The sequence below is a fragment of the Siniperca chuatsi genome, linkage group LG12 (genome assembly GCF_020085105.1).
Source record: "Siniperca chuatsi isolate FFG_IHB_CAS linkage group LG12, ASM2008510v1, whole genome shotgun sequence".
Taxonomy (NCBI): domain Eukaryota; kingdom Metazoa; phylum Chordata; class Actinopteri; order Centrarchiformes; family Sinipercidae; genus Siniperca; species Siniperca chuatsi.
Genome location: NC_058053.1, coordinates 27,539,152 through 27,554,451, shown reverse-complemented (window position 1 = coordinate 27,554,451; position 15,300 = coordinate 27,539,152). Strand labels below are relative to the sequence as shown.

General features: G+C 41.2%; 2 protein-coding genes across 4 annotated transcripts in view; both read left to right on the top strand.

Moving 5' to 3' along the window:
• The window catches only part of rubcnl (rubicon like autophagy enhancer), a 27,825-nt gene extending 25,056 nt beyond the window's left edge, over positions 1-2,769 (top strand). The window contains exon 18 of the mRNA XM_044217665.1: positions 2,633-2,769. The gene's annotated coding sequence lies outside the window, so the exon portion shown is untranslated. The remainder of the gene's footprint in view (positions 1-2,632) is intronic.
• On the top strand, positions 1,706-15,300 carry LOC122885906 (trace amine-associated receptor 13c-like). 3 transcript variants are annotated; one of them, XM_044217671.1, is made up of 2 exons: positions 1,706-2,401; positions 13,748-15,300. In XM_044217671.1, exons 1-2 carry the CDS (start codon positions 2,259-2,261, stop codon positions 14,562-14,564), a joined length of 960 nt encoding a protein of 319 aa, XP_044073606.1. In that variant the 5' UTR covers positions 1,706-2,258; the 3' UTR covers positions 14,565-15,300. The 3 variants fall into 3 exon arrangements, with proteins under 3 accessions (XP_044073606.1, XP_044073605.1, XP_044073607.1); XM_044217670.1 differs by lacking the exon at positions 1,706-2,401 and adding an exon at positions 13,395-13,619; XM_044217672.1 differs by lacking the exon at positions 1,706-2,401 and adding an exon at positions 13,396-13,523.

Sequence of the window (15,300 nt, the reverse complement as noted above, 5' to 3'; positions counted from 1 at the left end):
TCAGCTGCCACACAGAGTCCTGCCACCTTCAGAAGTTTTTTGATGACTCTGCTGTGGTGGGATGTATCAGCGGTGGTGATAAGTCTGAGTACAGGGCTGTGGTGGGGAACTTTGTCTCATGGTGTGAGCAGAACCATCTGCAGCACAATATGACAAAGTCTAAGGAGCTGGTTATAGACCTACGAAGGGCCAAGGCACCAGTGACCCTGGTTTCCATCCAGGGGGTCAGTGTGGACATTGTAGAGGATTACAAGTACCTGGGAGTACACATGGACAATAAACTGGACTGGGCTAAGAACACTCAAGCTGTTTACAGGAAGGGCCAGAGCCGCCTCTATTTTCTGAGGAGGCTGAGGTCCTTCAACATCTGCCGGACAATGCTAAAGTTGTTTTATTTTAGTTAAGTCTGTGGTGGCCAGTGCTATCCTGTGTGCTGTTGCATGCTGGGGCAGCAGGCTGAGGGTAGCGGACGCTAACAGGCTCAACAAACTGATCCGTAAGGCCGGTGACATTGTGGGGGTGGAGCTGGACTCTCTGGCGGTGGTGTCGGAGAGGAGGATGCTGGCCAAACTACATGCCATCTTGGACAGTGTCTCCCACCCACTCCATGATGTGCTGGTCAAACAAAGGAGCACCTTCAGCAGAAGAATTATCCCCCAAAAAGCAACACAGAGCGCCACAGGAAGTCATTCCTGCCTGTGGCCATCGAACTCTTCAACTCCTCCCTCTAAGTGTCAGTCTGAATGACCCTAAGTCATTAAACTGGACATTGATCATTAACATCTCTGCAATACTTGACATAATTGTGCAATATTCTGTGTTAATACTCCTGTATAATATATAATATTTTAACTCCTGTCTAAACCCTGTGATCTATCTTTTTATTCCAACTATTTATTGATATTGATATTCATACCTCTATTACTGCTGTGCAATATCCTCTGTCTCATTATAAATAAGCTACACTTAACTTGGCAGTAGCATGCACTAGTACTTTATACCATATTATTATCTTCAACCAGTAAACCCACTTTGTACTTCACACTTGTTTTATTTTATACTTATACCCACTTGGTACTTAACTTATTTTCTGACCTGTATTATAGTGTATTATATTTTTGGATTAGTACTTCTATTCCTGTGTGCACTGACGTGACAGTGAGCTGCTGTAGCAAAAGAGTTTCCCCTCAGGGATCAATAAAGTATTTCTGATTCTGATTCTCACACGGGTTCTTCTGTAGCTGTGGACTTTTAGTCTTGTGTACAAATATTTCTATATCTCCTCTTTTAGTCCCACAGGTGGCACAAGAAGACACTGCCTTGTGCCCCCTTGCGGTTGCATGAGATAACTTCTGTTATGAATTGGTGCTATATAAATAAAATTTAATTGACTTAATAATCTGGTTAATCTGCTACATTTAACTTGACAGTACTCATTATTGCACTATTACTTACCACTTATATTATTACATTGTATTATACCATACATACTTATCATCCTCTGAATCCACTTTGGTACTTACACTTATTTTAGCTTTTATACTTTATATCCACTTTGTACTTAATCTATCTTACCTGTATTATAATGTATTATATTTTGATGTGCTTAGTACTTCTATTCCTGTGTGCACTGACGTGATAGTGAGCAGCTGTAACGAAAGAGTTTCCCCTCGGAGATCAATAAAGTATTCTGATTCTGATTCTGATGTGGTTCTGCTGACTTCATTGGCCCGTGACCTTCTGCAAACACTGGGGTGATTTGCATCTGAGATGAGAGTCAGCACCTCCAAGTCTGAGGCCATGGTACTCTATCGGAAAATGGTGGATTGCCACCTTTGGTTTGGGAATGAGTTTTTGCCTCAAGATTGTGAGATCAATAGGTGGTTTGGTGAAACATCAGCTGTGTTATGGGCATTGTACTGGACTGTCATGACGAAGAGGGAGTGTGAAGACAGTATGAATATGAAAGTTCTCGATTTAACAGTTAATATGGTTATATTGGCTTTTGGGTTGTGACAGAAATAATGACATTATGGATACCAGAATTACTTTCCTCTGCAGGTTGTCTAACAAAGGAAAAGAAACAAGAGTGGAGAATAGCAGAGGGAGAGTGATAGGGAGGATTGGAGAGAAAGTGGTGAAGATGATGATGGTGTGATATGAAGAACAAGAGAGGAGGAACGTCAGTATCCAACAGAGACTGAGAGAGAGAGGAGAGGAGGGACAAACTGAATGTCAGAAAGAGATAAATCACTTGTATGATAAAGAGTTTTGGTCAGAATCTGCCAGAGCTGCAGCTTCTCCTTTCCTCCTCTCACTGTCTGATGGAGGTTGGTGACGGAGCGGAGCTCTGCTTTCCACAACTCCTCAACACCTCCTGCAGGAAGCCGACACTTCCTTGGTCCGAAGTTGTCTTTCTGCACACTCTTCTGTCCTCCATCTCTCCACTCACTGTGGCTCTCAACCTGCTTGTCATCATCTCAGTCTCCCACTTCAGGCAGACATCAATTTCTCAGCAGAGCCTTCACTTAAGTTTTATAAATATGAAAAATGTACTTTTAGCAAGCTACTTTTTCCATTTTCCACAATTGTATGATTCTATGTGTAATGATATTTTTCTCTTTCCTTCCAGGCAGCTCCACACACCCACCAACATCCTCCTCCTCTCTCTGGCTGTCTCAGACTTTCTCGTGGGCCTCCTGCTGATGCCGGGACAAATCCTCCGAAAAACATCCTGCTGGTTTCTTGGTGACCTTGTGTGTTCTCTGTATATGTATTTAGTGTTCATCATTACCTTTGCCTCAGTAGGAGACATGGTGCTCATATCAGCAGACCGATATGTGGCTATTTGTGACCCTCTGCATTACCCCACAAGAATCACTGTGAAAAGAGTCAAACTCTGTGTTTGTCTGTGTTGGCTCTTTTCTGTTTTCTACAGCAGTCTGTTTTTAAAAGACAACCTGACTCAACCAGACAGGTATAATTCCTGCTACGGAGAGTGTGTGATTGTTATTGACTATGTTGCAGGAGCTGTTGACCTTGTTGTAACCTTTATTGTTCCCATTACTGTCATCATAGTTCTGTATATGAGAGTATTTGCTGTGGCTGTGTCTCAGGCTCGTGCCATGCGCTCTCACATTACAGCTGTCACACTCCAGCGTTCAGTGACTCCGAAGGCAAAGAAATCTGAGCTGAAAGCAGCCAGGACTCTTGGTGTTCTTGTATTTGTGTTTCTAATATGTTTCTGCCCATATTACTGTGTCTCTTTTGCAGGTGACAATGCACTCAGTGCTTCATCTATATCTTATGTGATCTATCTGTGCAATTTTAACTCCTGTATAAACCCTGTGATCTATGCCTTGTTCTACCCCTGGTTTAAAAAAGCTATTACTCAAATTGTTACGTTTAAGATTCTGCAGCCTGGTTCCAATGAGGCCAACATACTGTAGAGAGGCTGTGGAGTGACTGAAATAAGAGCTAGATAGTGTTGCTAGTAAAATGTGGCTGTATTATGACACTTGCTGGCTGTCGCAGATATCTGTGTCTTTTCAGTTCCTGGACTGTCTGTAGCTCTCATGGGAAGTCCTGTCTCAGACATTCAGCTTGTGATTAGACACAAGGGTGTAGTTTTCTACTGTTGTGTGTATTCTTTATTCTGTTGCTGTTGTCATTTTATCATAAGCACCATGTACTGTTTCTTGGCATCATCCAGTTTCATCCATTAAGTTATGAATTAACAAACATGATGCACATATTAATTCAGAATTAAGTCTTTTCTCTCAGGAAACCTTTTACTTTGTAATGGTAAGAAGTGCAACACAACAGCACTTCTACTGTTATTTATATTGTGGCTGTTGTATCCAGACTCTCACATGCTTTATAGGTATCAAATTCCACAAGGTTGACTGTGTGGTTATTAAACTGAAATTAATTGAATTCAATAAGCATTATGAAACAAAACAAAAGGAAATGGATTGTATTAAAATTCTCATAAGAATAAACACAATATAGAACATAGAAAGTTTTATGTTTTTGAAAAATAACAAGACACATGATACAACCACAGAGTATGGTGGGTTGCAATTTTAAACTATTTTAAAGTTATGCATTAAATTATAAAAAATTGATATATAATATCCTGTATAGAATATAGAAAGTCAAATAAGACTTTACACACATGAATGGTGTTTTTTCAGTTGTGATGATTATAAAGACGAAGAACACTGAACCCGCTTGAGTCCAACTCAAGACTTTATTGTTAAGCAGAACAATATATGGAATACAGTCTCTTCAGACTATACTAGTGTACAATGCACACTTAGTCTATTTATCCGGATCTTAAGACCCTCTCCTTTTATCCTCATACAGTCATTACAGGTCTAAATATACCCCCTCCTCATATCCTTATTTAGTCATGTTCTGTAGATCGAAACAAGGGGTACCCCCCCATTTTCAATTAGGTGCTGGACCTAGACCAGACACCTTAACTGATTACCATCCAAATAGCAGAAAAGGGGAGGTGGATTTCTTCACCCAGCACTGTACACTGAGTAAGTACAGAAGTACACATCCCTCCACAGACGCCATGTTTATTTACTACTGTAGTCATGGAAATGCTCTGAATAGCTCTATATTGCCCCTTTGAGCACTGACATTTGTTATTGTTGTTGTCCTCTGTGAGTAAAATTCACAACTTAGTTTTTAGTGACAATTTTAACCTCTTCTGGGAGCAGAGAAACTTTTTTAAAGAGAGATGGTGTTCATCCCAACATGCTTGGTCCCAGAATGTTATCGGAAAACATATCTCACAGCCTCTGCTCCCCACATGCCTCTGTAACATCTCTGTGATGAAATGTTTCTTCATGGAACTACACCACACATTTGTTTTTTGTATTTTTCCCAGAGACTGGGATCATTTCAGAAACAAAATTTGTGAAGAGCTAAGAATCTCGAAAGTTGTGTGCACAGCATAATGGGATGGATCTGTGTCTGGAGAGACCCATTGTGTAGAAACAGACCTTGAGGTCTACGACCTTGAATCCTACATCTTTTTCAGACTATGCATGGATAAACTCTGTTATTCAACATCTAAAGTATGAGAGACATGGTTTACCACTGGTTTTGTAGTCCAGTGGAGTGGTTGGGGGAGAACCCTTGATGTTTTCTCGCGTATCAATACATTATTCAGATGGTATAAGACAAATTAAGGTCTCAAAAGAAACGTTTTTATGCCCCCCTTTGCCCAATAGATTGGCAGTTCCAGCTAGATCTAGTGGGGCTTGGTGTTTGAAAAATAAAAGGGGTAGATGTGTCTTAGCGGTCTTTAAAGATGTTTTAGATGAAGGTAGAATACCCCAAAAATTACAAACAGACAAAGGATGGGAATTCTTAAACGTAAGGATAAATGTAAATACAGTAAGACTGTTATTCACTTCGGTGGTAATGACGATTACGCCAATCGGAGGTCACTAAAGTTAATGTTGAGTTGGTGTGTACATATGCAAAGACAGTGTCGGACTCCGTAGTTTTCTCTGGGCCCCTGCCAAACCTGACCAGTGATGACATGTTTAGCCACGTCTTCATTCCGCCGCTGGCTGTCGAGGTGGTGTCCAGCAAACGATGTGGGCTTTGTAGATAATTGGCGGACTTTCTGGGGAAGACCTGGTCTGATTAGGAGAGACGGCATTCATCCCACTTTGGATGGAGCAGCTCTCATAGCCAGAAATCTGACTGATTGTATTAGTGGACCTAAACCATGACAACTCAGAGTTGAGACCAGGAGGCAGAGTTGCAGTCTTGCACGCTTCTTTGCGCTTCCAGAGCTGTTACCCACCCAAAACTCCTTAGTGACGGTGTCTGCCCCCCGACCACTTAAATTAATAAACCCAAAAGTTATCAGAAGAGGAGTTATAAATAAAAAGCTAAACAAAAAGGCTGACCCTCGCTGGGTCATGAAGAATGTTAGCCTAAATGAATCCACTCCGCCCAGTCATATTAATATTATAATATTATATTAATATAATATTCCTCGAGGCACAGGCCGAGGAGGCGGAGTTGCAGACATCTTCGACACAAGCCTATTAATCAACCCTAAACATAAACTAAATTATAACTCATTCGAAAGCCTTGTTCTTAGTCTTTCACACCCAACCTGGAAAACACGACAGCCAATTCTATTTGTTATAGTGTACCGTGCTCCTGGTCCTAATTCTGAATTTTTATCTGAATTCTCAGAGTTTTTATCAAGTTTAGTCTTTAAAACAGATAACGTAATTATTGTATGTGATTTCAATATTCATGTGGACATTGATAATGATAGCCTTAGTACTGCGTTTATCTCATTATTAGATTCGATTGGCTTTTGTCAGAGTGTACATGAAGCCACTCACTATTTTAACCACACCCTCAACCTTATTCTGGTATATGGCATTAAAATTGAACATTTTATATTCTTTCCACAGAATCCTTCTTTATCGGACCATTACTTAGTAACTTTTGAACTGCTATTACTGGACTACACACCATTAGGCAAAAAGTCTTACTCTAGATGTCTATCTGATATTGCTGTGGCTAGGTTCAAGGAAGCGATCCATCTGCATTTAATTCAATGCTACGTCTCTATACAACAGAGGACTCCTATGCAAATTGCAGCACCTCCCAAATTAACCATCTAGTTGATAGTGCTGCAGGCTCACTGCGAACGACACTCGATTCTATCGCTCCTCTAAAGAATAAGATAATAAAACAAAGAAGGTTAGCTCCATGGTATAACCCCCAAACCCACAAATTAAAGCAAACATCACGAAAACATGAAAGGAAATGGCGTTCCAACAACCTGGAAGAATCTCGTTTAGTCTGGCAAGATAGTCTTGAAACATACAGGAAGGCCCTCCGTAATGCCAGAGCAGCTTACTACTCATCATTAATAGAGGAAAATAAAAACAACCCCAGGTTTCTTTTCAGCACTGTAGCCAGGCTGACAGAGAGTCATAGCTCTATTGAACCATGTATTCCTATAACCCTCAGTAGTAACGACTTCATGAGTTTCTTCAATAATAAAATTTTAACTGTTAGAGAAAAAAATTCCTCAAGTCCTTAGAAACAACTGTAAAACTGGTACCGACTTACCTTCAACACAGGAACCTTAGAAACAACTGTAAAACCTGATATATATTTTGACTGCTTTGCTCCTATCGACCTTCTTCAACCAACTTCAACAATTAATTAATCTAAGCCATCAATCTGTCTCTTAGACCCTATTCCAACTAGGCTGCTTAAAGACGTTTTACCTTTAGTTAGCACCTCTTTACTGGATATGATCAATCTGTCTTTATTAACAGGCTATGTACCACAATCCTCTAAAGTAGCTGTAATTCTTCTTCCCACTCTTGATCCAGGGGTTTTAGCCAACTATAGACCTATATCTAACCTGCCCTTTCTCTCGAAGATCCTTGAGAAAGCAGTCGCCAATCAGTTGTGTGACTTTCTAAATAACAATAGTTTATTGAGGAGTTTCAGTCAGGATTTAGAGTGCATCATGGCACAGAGACGGCACTGGTGAAAATTACAAATGACCTTTTAATTGCATCAGACAATGGACTTGTCTCTGTACTTGTCTTGTTAGATCTTAGTGCTGCGTTCGACACCATTGACCATCACATCCTATCACAGAGACTGGAACATGTAATTGGCATTAAAGGAGCAGCACTAAGCTGGTTTAAATCCTCTCTATCAGATCGATCTCAGTTTGTACATGTTAACGGTGAGTCCTCCGTGCACGCCAAAGTTAATCACAGAGTTCCACAAGGTTCTGTGCTTGGACCAATTCTATTCACCTTATATATGCTTCCTCTAGGCGGTATTATTAGGAAACACTCCATAAACTTTCATTGTTATGCAGATGATACCCAATTATATCTATCAATCAAGCCAGATGAAACTAACCAGTTAACTAAACTTCAAGCATGCCTTAAGGACATAAAGACCTGGATGACCTGCAATTTTCTGATGTTAAACTCAGACAAAATTGAAGTTATTGTACTTGGCCCCAAACACCTCCGAGACACATTATCTAAAGATATAGTTACTCTAGATGGCATTGCCCTGGCCTCCAGCAGCACCGTAAGGAACCTCGGAGTAATCTTTGATCAGGATTTATCCTTTAACTCCCACATGAAACAAACTTCAAGGACTGCCTTCTTTCACCTACATAACATTGCAAAAATCAGGCACATCCTGTCTCAAAATGATGCCAAAAAATTAGTGCATGCATTTGTTACTTCTAGGTTGGACTATTGCAATTCCTTATTATCAGGCTGCCCGAATAAGTCCCTTAAGACTCTCCAGTTGATCCAGAATGCTGCAGCACTTGTACTGACAAGAACTAGGAAAAGAGATCATATTTCGCCAATATAAGCTTCTCTGCACTGGCTCCCTGTAAAATCCAGAATAGAATTTAAAATCCTTCTCCTCACCTACAAAGCTCTTAATGGTCTGGCACCATCATATCTTAAAGATCTCATAATACCTTATTACCCCACTAGAACACTGCGCTCCCAGGATGCAGGGTTACTTGTGGTTCCTAGAGTCTCCAAAAATAGAATGGGAGCCAGAGCCTTCAGTTATCAAGCTCCTCTCCTGTGGAATCAGATCCCAGTTTGGGTTCGGGAGGCAGACACCATCTCCATATTTAAGAGTAGCCTTAAGACTTTCCTCTTTGATAAAGCTTAAAGTTAGCACTGGCTTGGGTGAGTCCTGAACCATCCTGTAGTTATGCTGCTATAGGCCTAGATTGCCGGTAGACTTCCCATGATGCACCTCTTTCCTCTCTTCTTCTCTCCCTCTCCATCTGTATGCATTTTTATCCCATTACTGCATGTTACTAACTCGATATCTTCTCTCTCCCATAGTTCTGTGCTTTCTCGTTTCTCTCCTCTCTCCTTCTGTCGCTTTCAGCAGGTATTTCTGCCTCTGGAGCTGCAGAGACTGGATCTGTGGTTGTGGGCCACTTGCTGCCCCCGTGTTCCTGCTCGACAACTGCTACTACAGTTGTTGTTATTGGCTCTGTTACTGATGCTGACATTATTCTTCCTATAGCTGTCATTCCTGTTATTATTAATTTATTATTATTAACACTGCAATTACATTTCAACTATTTAAAAAATTCTAGGTGGTATTTGCATTGTGCCTCCCTCTCCGGATTTGTTGGGTCTCTGTAAATAATATTATAAAGAAAAAGTGCAATGAGATAACTTCTGTTATAAATTGGCGCTATATAAATAATATTGAATTGAATTGTTATTGAACAGTTCAATAGGACTCTCCTGTTTCCCTGGCACCACCACCTCTCAGTTCTGCAACCCTGTTGCTGGCCCCCAGTCCTGATGTTCTGTCGCTGGTCTCCAGTTCTGCTGTCTTGTCGCCGGCCTCCTGCTCAGCTCTCCAGTCGTTAGACCCTGGTCTTGATCTCCAGCAACGCCGCCAGCCTCCAGAGAGTTTCCGTCTGTGTCACCGGTATCCTGTTTGACCTCCAGAGGGGTTCTACCTTTGTCTTCGGCCTCCATCCAGAGGTTCCGTCTTCGCCGTCGGCATCCTGTCCGATCCCCAGAGGGACAAAGAATTACAGTAATCCAGCAGTACCCCCTACCCCTCCCAGGTGTCCCTTCAACAATTCCAAAAAAAAGTTCACATCGAGCTGGGTGGGTGGAGGGGCCACAGAAGGCCACTGGGGGTCAGATGGGGTGCCAGTAGAAAAGACAGAAGGCCACGAGGGGCCGGTGGTGTGGCTGAAGATCAAGTCAAGAGGCGAACCCTTCTGGAGGCCGGCGGCGAAGGTGGAACCCTTCTGGAGGCCGGCGATGTGGCTGGACATCACGGCAGCAGGCAGCAGGACTGGTGGCCGGTGACGCAGAGACTGGCAGAGGAGCCAGTAGAACCGAATGTTGAATAGGTGTGGAAAAGAACCTTTTTGGCATCTTCAAAATCTAAAAAATCTAACGCTGCAGGAGCCTTTTGACAAATGCATTGGGAGAACCGAAAGAATTGTACTTTGTATCGTACATTAACAAGACTCTACCACCGCGCATGGTCAGTTTCGGTGTGATACCCACACACACACACACACACACACACATGCACCTGGGGAAAAGGGTGTATTTTATATACTACTCAGGGTGAGGAGAAAGTTCCTTTATAGCTGTAGAACTGTGACCCAGATGACCTAAGGGGCCTGGATGACAACATGTTTGCCATCTATTGCACCAACACAGTTGGGGAAGATCCATCTCTGCTGGAGGTCAATCTCCCTCCAATCTTCTTTTTTGGGAATAGACATGTGTTCCCCAACCAAGCTCTCCCAAATTGCTGTGGAGTAGGAGTCCCCAGTGGCAAGGTACCTGTTTGGAGCACAAAGACAGATCATAGCCTGCGTTAACAGGGCTAAACAAGACATTGTGGACAATGTTCAAGCTCAAGTTCAAGACTTTATTTGCCTTTGGTCAGGCACAGGTGTACAAGGGCATTGGAATTCTTGAGCGGATCTCTCAGTCAAGTAATAATAATAGTAATAATACAATTAAAGATATGCATAATAACAAATAAAAAGATACACACAATTAACAAATAATAAAAGATGCACATAATAAAAAGTATAAAGTGAGTGTGTGCATGTAGGGGGGTGGGGTGTGTGTGTGGGAATGGGGGAGGGTTGCTGTCAGTCTGATTTCACACTGTCAGAGGAGTTTAGACTGGGGGCAGGGTATTTCAAACAAATGTAACAATAAAACAATGTTCATTAGAATAGAACGAAAAAGCTATGCAAGGAGCTAGATATGTGAAATGTGTCAACATAGCCTACAAGTTAATTAAAAGCAAAGAATATTAAGATATGCTCTGGTCTGCTTTTTAAAGACAATAAATAAGTCTGATTAATTCATATTTTGTATCATTACATTCCACAGCTTGGGATCATCCGCTTCATTTTAGATGTTTAGTCTGGAGTGGACCTCATTTTATTTTGAACAAGAATTGCCTATTTTCAGGCAATGAGCTAGGCTTCACCTAAAAGAATACAACAAAAGGGCTCTTGAATATATACCTAGTGGATATGCAAAATATTGACATTAGGCCTATATTGTCATTGATGCAGTGGTAAAAGAAATATTGGGCCAACTATTAACTCCTTAGTCAATAATCACAGTGACACCAATAATTACAAATTACCATTACTTGCATCAATATGATACTATAATCTATACAATGAATTTCAACCATAACTCTGTAACTAAACAATGACTTCTGTGTGGTTGTAAGCTAATGTTATGTATTTTAACTGTCAAAGAAATCAGTTAGGCCGAATTCATTCATTCATCATCATGAACAGGTAGATACTCAGTTCCACAAATAAAGGGCCTTCTTCTGAGATAAACTCAAATGCATCGTACACAAAATGGTCTCTAGAAACATGGTGAATAGCTTCCTGCAATGTACTTTGCCTCAGCAAGTGCTCTGTGCCTGCTGCTGTACCCTACCTCGCGGTGACCGAAGAACAAATTTCTTATCATTAGAAGTGATCATTAGAAGGCAGCATGAGACTCTTGAGTTTAGAAAGGAACAGAGCTGGCAACTGATCACCACCTGGTAGTGAGTTTGATGAGATGGTGGAATGGTGAGGGTGGACTGTTTGTGAGGTCTTCAACTCGGAAATCTGCAGGAGCATTTCCCATGTCCTGTGGGAGGCTTGGGACATGGAATCTATTGTGTCATTTTGAAGGCGGCTGCTTGGAGTTGTAGCAAGCCAGGTGGACACTAATGGTGAAGGAAGCCATCAAGCTCAAGAAAGGGGCCTCAAAGAGATTGAAAATTTGCTGCATTCACATTGGGTGTTGGATTCCACCAAGGCTCCCCCTTGTTGCCAATTCTGTTTGTGATTTTCCTGGAAAGAATCTCAAGCTGTATCAGAGGAGTGGAGAGAGTCTAGTTTGGTGAGGATTGTTCCTCTGCCGATCACTAAACTGGACATTGAATCATTAACATCACTGCAATACTTAATAGAAATTATTGTGCAATATCCTCTATAATCTATTTTCAGTTTAAAATTCCCTATTTATTGATATTTATTCATACTTCTATTACTGCTGTGCAATATCTACCGTCTAATAATCTGGTTAATCTGCAACACTTAACTTGACTACTCATCGTACTCATTATTGCACTATTACTTACTACTTATATCATTACATTGTATTATACCGTATATACTTATCAACCTCTAAATCCACTTTGGTATTTACACTTGTTTTAGCTTTTATACTTATATCCACTATGTACTTAATTTATCTTACCTGTATTATAGTGTATTATATTTTGATTTGCTTAGTACTTCTATTCCTGTGTGCATTGACGTGATAGTGAGCAGCTATAACGAAAGAGTTTCCCCTCGGGGATCAATAAAGTATTTCTGATACTGATTCTGATTCTGATGGTTCTGCTTACTTCATTGGCCCATGACCTTCTGCAAACACTGGGGTGGTTTGCATTTGAGATAAGAGTCAACACCTCCAAGTCTGAGGCCATGGTACTCTATCGGAAAATGGTGGATTGCCACCTTTGGGTTGGGAATGAGTTTTTGCCTCAAGTGAAGGAGTTCAAGTATCTCACGGTCTTGTTCACTAGTGAGGGTAAGATGGATTGTGAGATCAACAGGTGGTTTGGCGCAACATCATCTGTGTACTTCTATTCCTGTGTTCATTGATGTGATAGTGAGCAGCTGTAACGAAAGAGTTTCCCCTCGGAGATCAATAAAGTATTTTTGATTCTGATTCTGATGGTTCTGCTGACTTTATTGGCCTTTGACCTTCTGCAAACACTGGGGTGGTTTGCATCTGAGATAAGAGTCAGCACCTCCAAGTCTGAGGCCATGGTACTCTATCGGAAAATGGTGGATTGCCACCTTTGGGTTGGGAATGAGTTTTTGCCTCAAGTGATGGATTGTGAGATCAATAGGTGGTTTGGCGCAACATCAGCTGTGTTATGGGCATTGTACTGGACTGTCATGACGAAGAGGGAGTATGAAGATGGTATGAATATGAAAGCTCTCGATTTAACAGTTAATATGGTCATGTTGGCTTTTGGGTTGTGACAGAAATAATGAGAATATGGATACCAGAATGACTTTCCTCTGCAGGTTGTCTAACAAAGGAAAAGAAGCAAGAGTGGAGAATAGCAGAGGAGGAGTGATACAGAGGGAGGATTGGAGAGAAAGTGATGAAGATGATGATGGTGTGATACGAAGAACAAGAGAGGAGGAACGTCAGTATCCAACAGAGACTGAGAGCGAGAGGAGAGGAGGGACAAACTGAATGTCAGAAAGAGATAAATCATTTGATAAAGAGTTTTGGTCTGAATCTGCCAGAGCTGCAGCTTCACCTTTCCTCCTCTCACTGTCTGATGGAGGTTGGTGACGGAGCGGAGCTCTGCTTTCCACAACTCCTCAACATCTCCTGCAGGAAGCCGACACTTCCTTGGTCCGAAGTTGTCTTTCTGCACAGTCTTCTGTCCTCCATCTCTCTGCTCACTGTGGCTCTCAACCTGCTTGTCATCATCTCAGTCTCCCACTTCAGGCAGACATCAATTTCTCAGCAGAGCCTTCACTTATTAAGTTTTATAAATGTCAAAAAGCTAGCTACTTTTTCCATTTTCCACAATTGTATGATTCTATACGTAATGATATTTTTGTCTTTCCCTACAGGCAGCTCCACACACCCACCAACATCCTCCTCCTCTCTCTGGCTGTCTCAGACTTTCTCGTGGGCCTCCTGCTGATGCCGGGAGAAATCTTCCGAAAAACATCCTGCTGGTTTCTTGGTGACCTCGTGTGTTCCCTGTATAAGTATTTAGCATTCATCATGACCTCTGCCTCAATAGGAGACATGGTGCTCATATCAGCAGACCGATATGTGGCTATTTGTGACCCTCTGCATTACCCCACAAGAATCACTGTGACAAGAGTCAAACTCTGTGTTTTTCTGTGTTGGCTCTGTTCTGTTTTCTACAGCAGTCTCTGTTTAAAAGACAACTTGACTCAACCAGACAGGTATAATACCTGCTACGGAGAGTGTGTGATTAACATTGACTATGTTGCAGGAGCTGTTGACCTTGTTTTAAACTTTATTGTTCCCATTACTGTCATCATAGTTCTGTATATGAGAGTATTTGCTGTGGCTGTGTCTCAGGCTCGTGCCATGCGCTCTCACATTACAGCTGTCACACTCCAGCTTTCAGTGACTCCGAAGGCAAAGAAATCTGAGCTGAAAGCAGCCAGGACTCTTGGTGTTCTTGTATTTGTGTTTCTAATATGTTTCTGCCCATATTACTGTGTCTCTTTTGCAGGTGACAGTGCGATCAATGCTTCATTTATATCTTATGTGATCTATTTGCCCTATTTTAACTCCTGTCTAAACCCTGTGATCTATGTCTTGTTCTACCCCTGGTTTAAAAAAGCTATTACTCAAATTGTTACGTTTAAGATTCTGCAGTCTGGTTCCAGTGAGGCCAACATACTGTAGGGAGGCTGTGGAGTGACTGAAATACGATCTGCTTGCTAAATTTAAACATGTGGTTCAGTGAGTGAATTCATAAATCCAAATAATGAAAAGATGCACATAAAGAGATGGATGAAATGCATTTTATGTGTAATTCTGCTGAATGTCAGCTTCACATAACCTGTGAAGAATGTTTTCATTTTTTAAGTAATGGTGATCATAATTATTAGTGTTGCTAGTAAAACGTGGCTGTATTATGACACTTGCTGGCTGACGCAGATATCAAACCTGTGTCTTTTCAGTTCCTGGACTGTCTGTAGCTCTCATGGGAAGTCCTGTCTCAGACATTCAGCTTGTGATTAGACACAAGGGTGTAGTTTTCTACTGCTGTGTGTATTCTTTATTCTGTTGCTGTTGTCATTTTATCATAAGCACCATGCACTGGCATCATCCAGTTTCATCCATTAAGTTGTGAATTAACAAACATGATGCACATATTAATTCATAATTAAGTCTTTTGTCTCAGGAAACCGTTTACTTTGTAATAGTAAGAAGTGCAACACAACAGCACTTCTACTGTTATTTATATTGTGGCTGTTGTATCCAGATTCTCACATGCTTTATAGGTATCAAAATCCACAAGGTTGACTGTGTGGTTATTAAACTGAAATTAATTGAATTCAATAAGCATTATGAAACAAAACAAAGGGAAATGGATTGTATTAAAATTCCCATAAAAATAAACACAATGTAGAACATA

Excerpts from the sequence above, each read along its gene's own strand:
- LOC122885906 (XM_044217670.1), top strand. The coding sequence starts at position 13,447 with ATGGAGGTTGGTGACGGAGCGGAGCTCTGCTTTCCACAACTCCTCAAC. Across the intron at positions 13,620-13,747 it reads ATCTCAGTCTCCCACTTCAG|GCAGCTCCACACACCCACCA; the intron begins GCAGACATCAAT and ends CTTTCCCTACAG.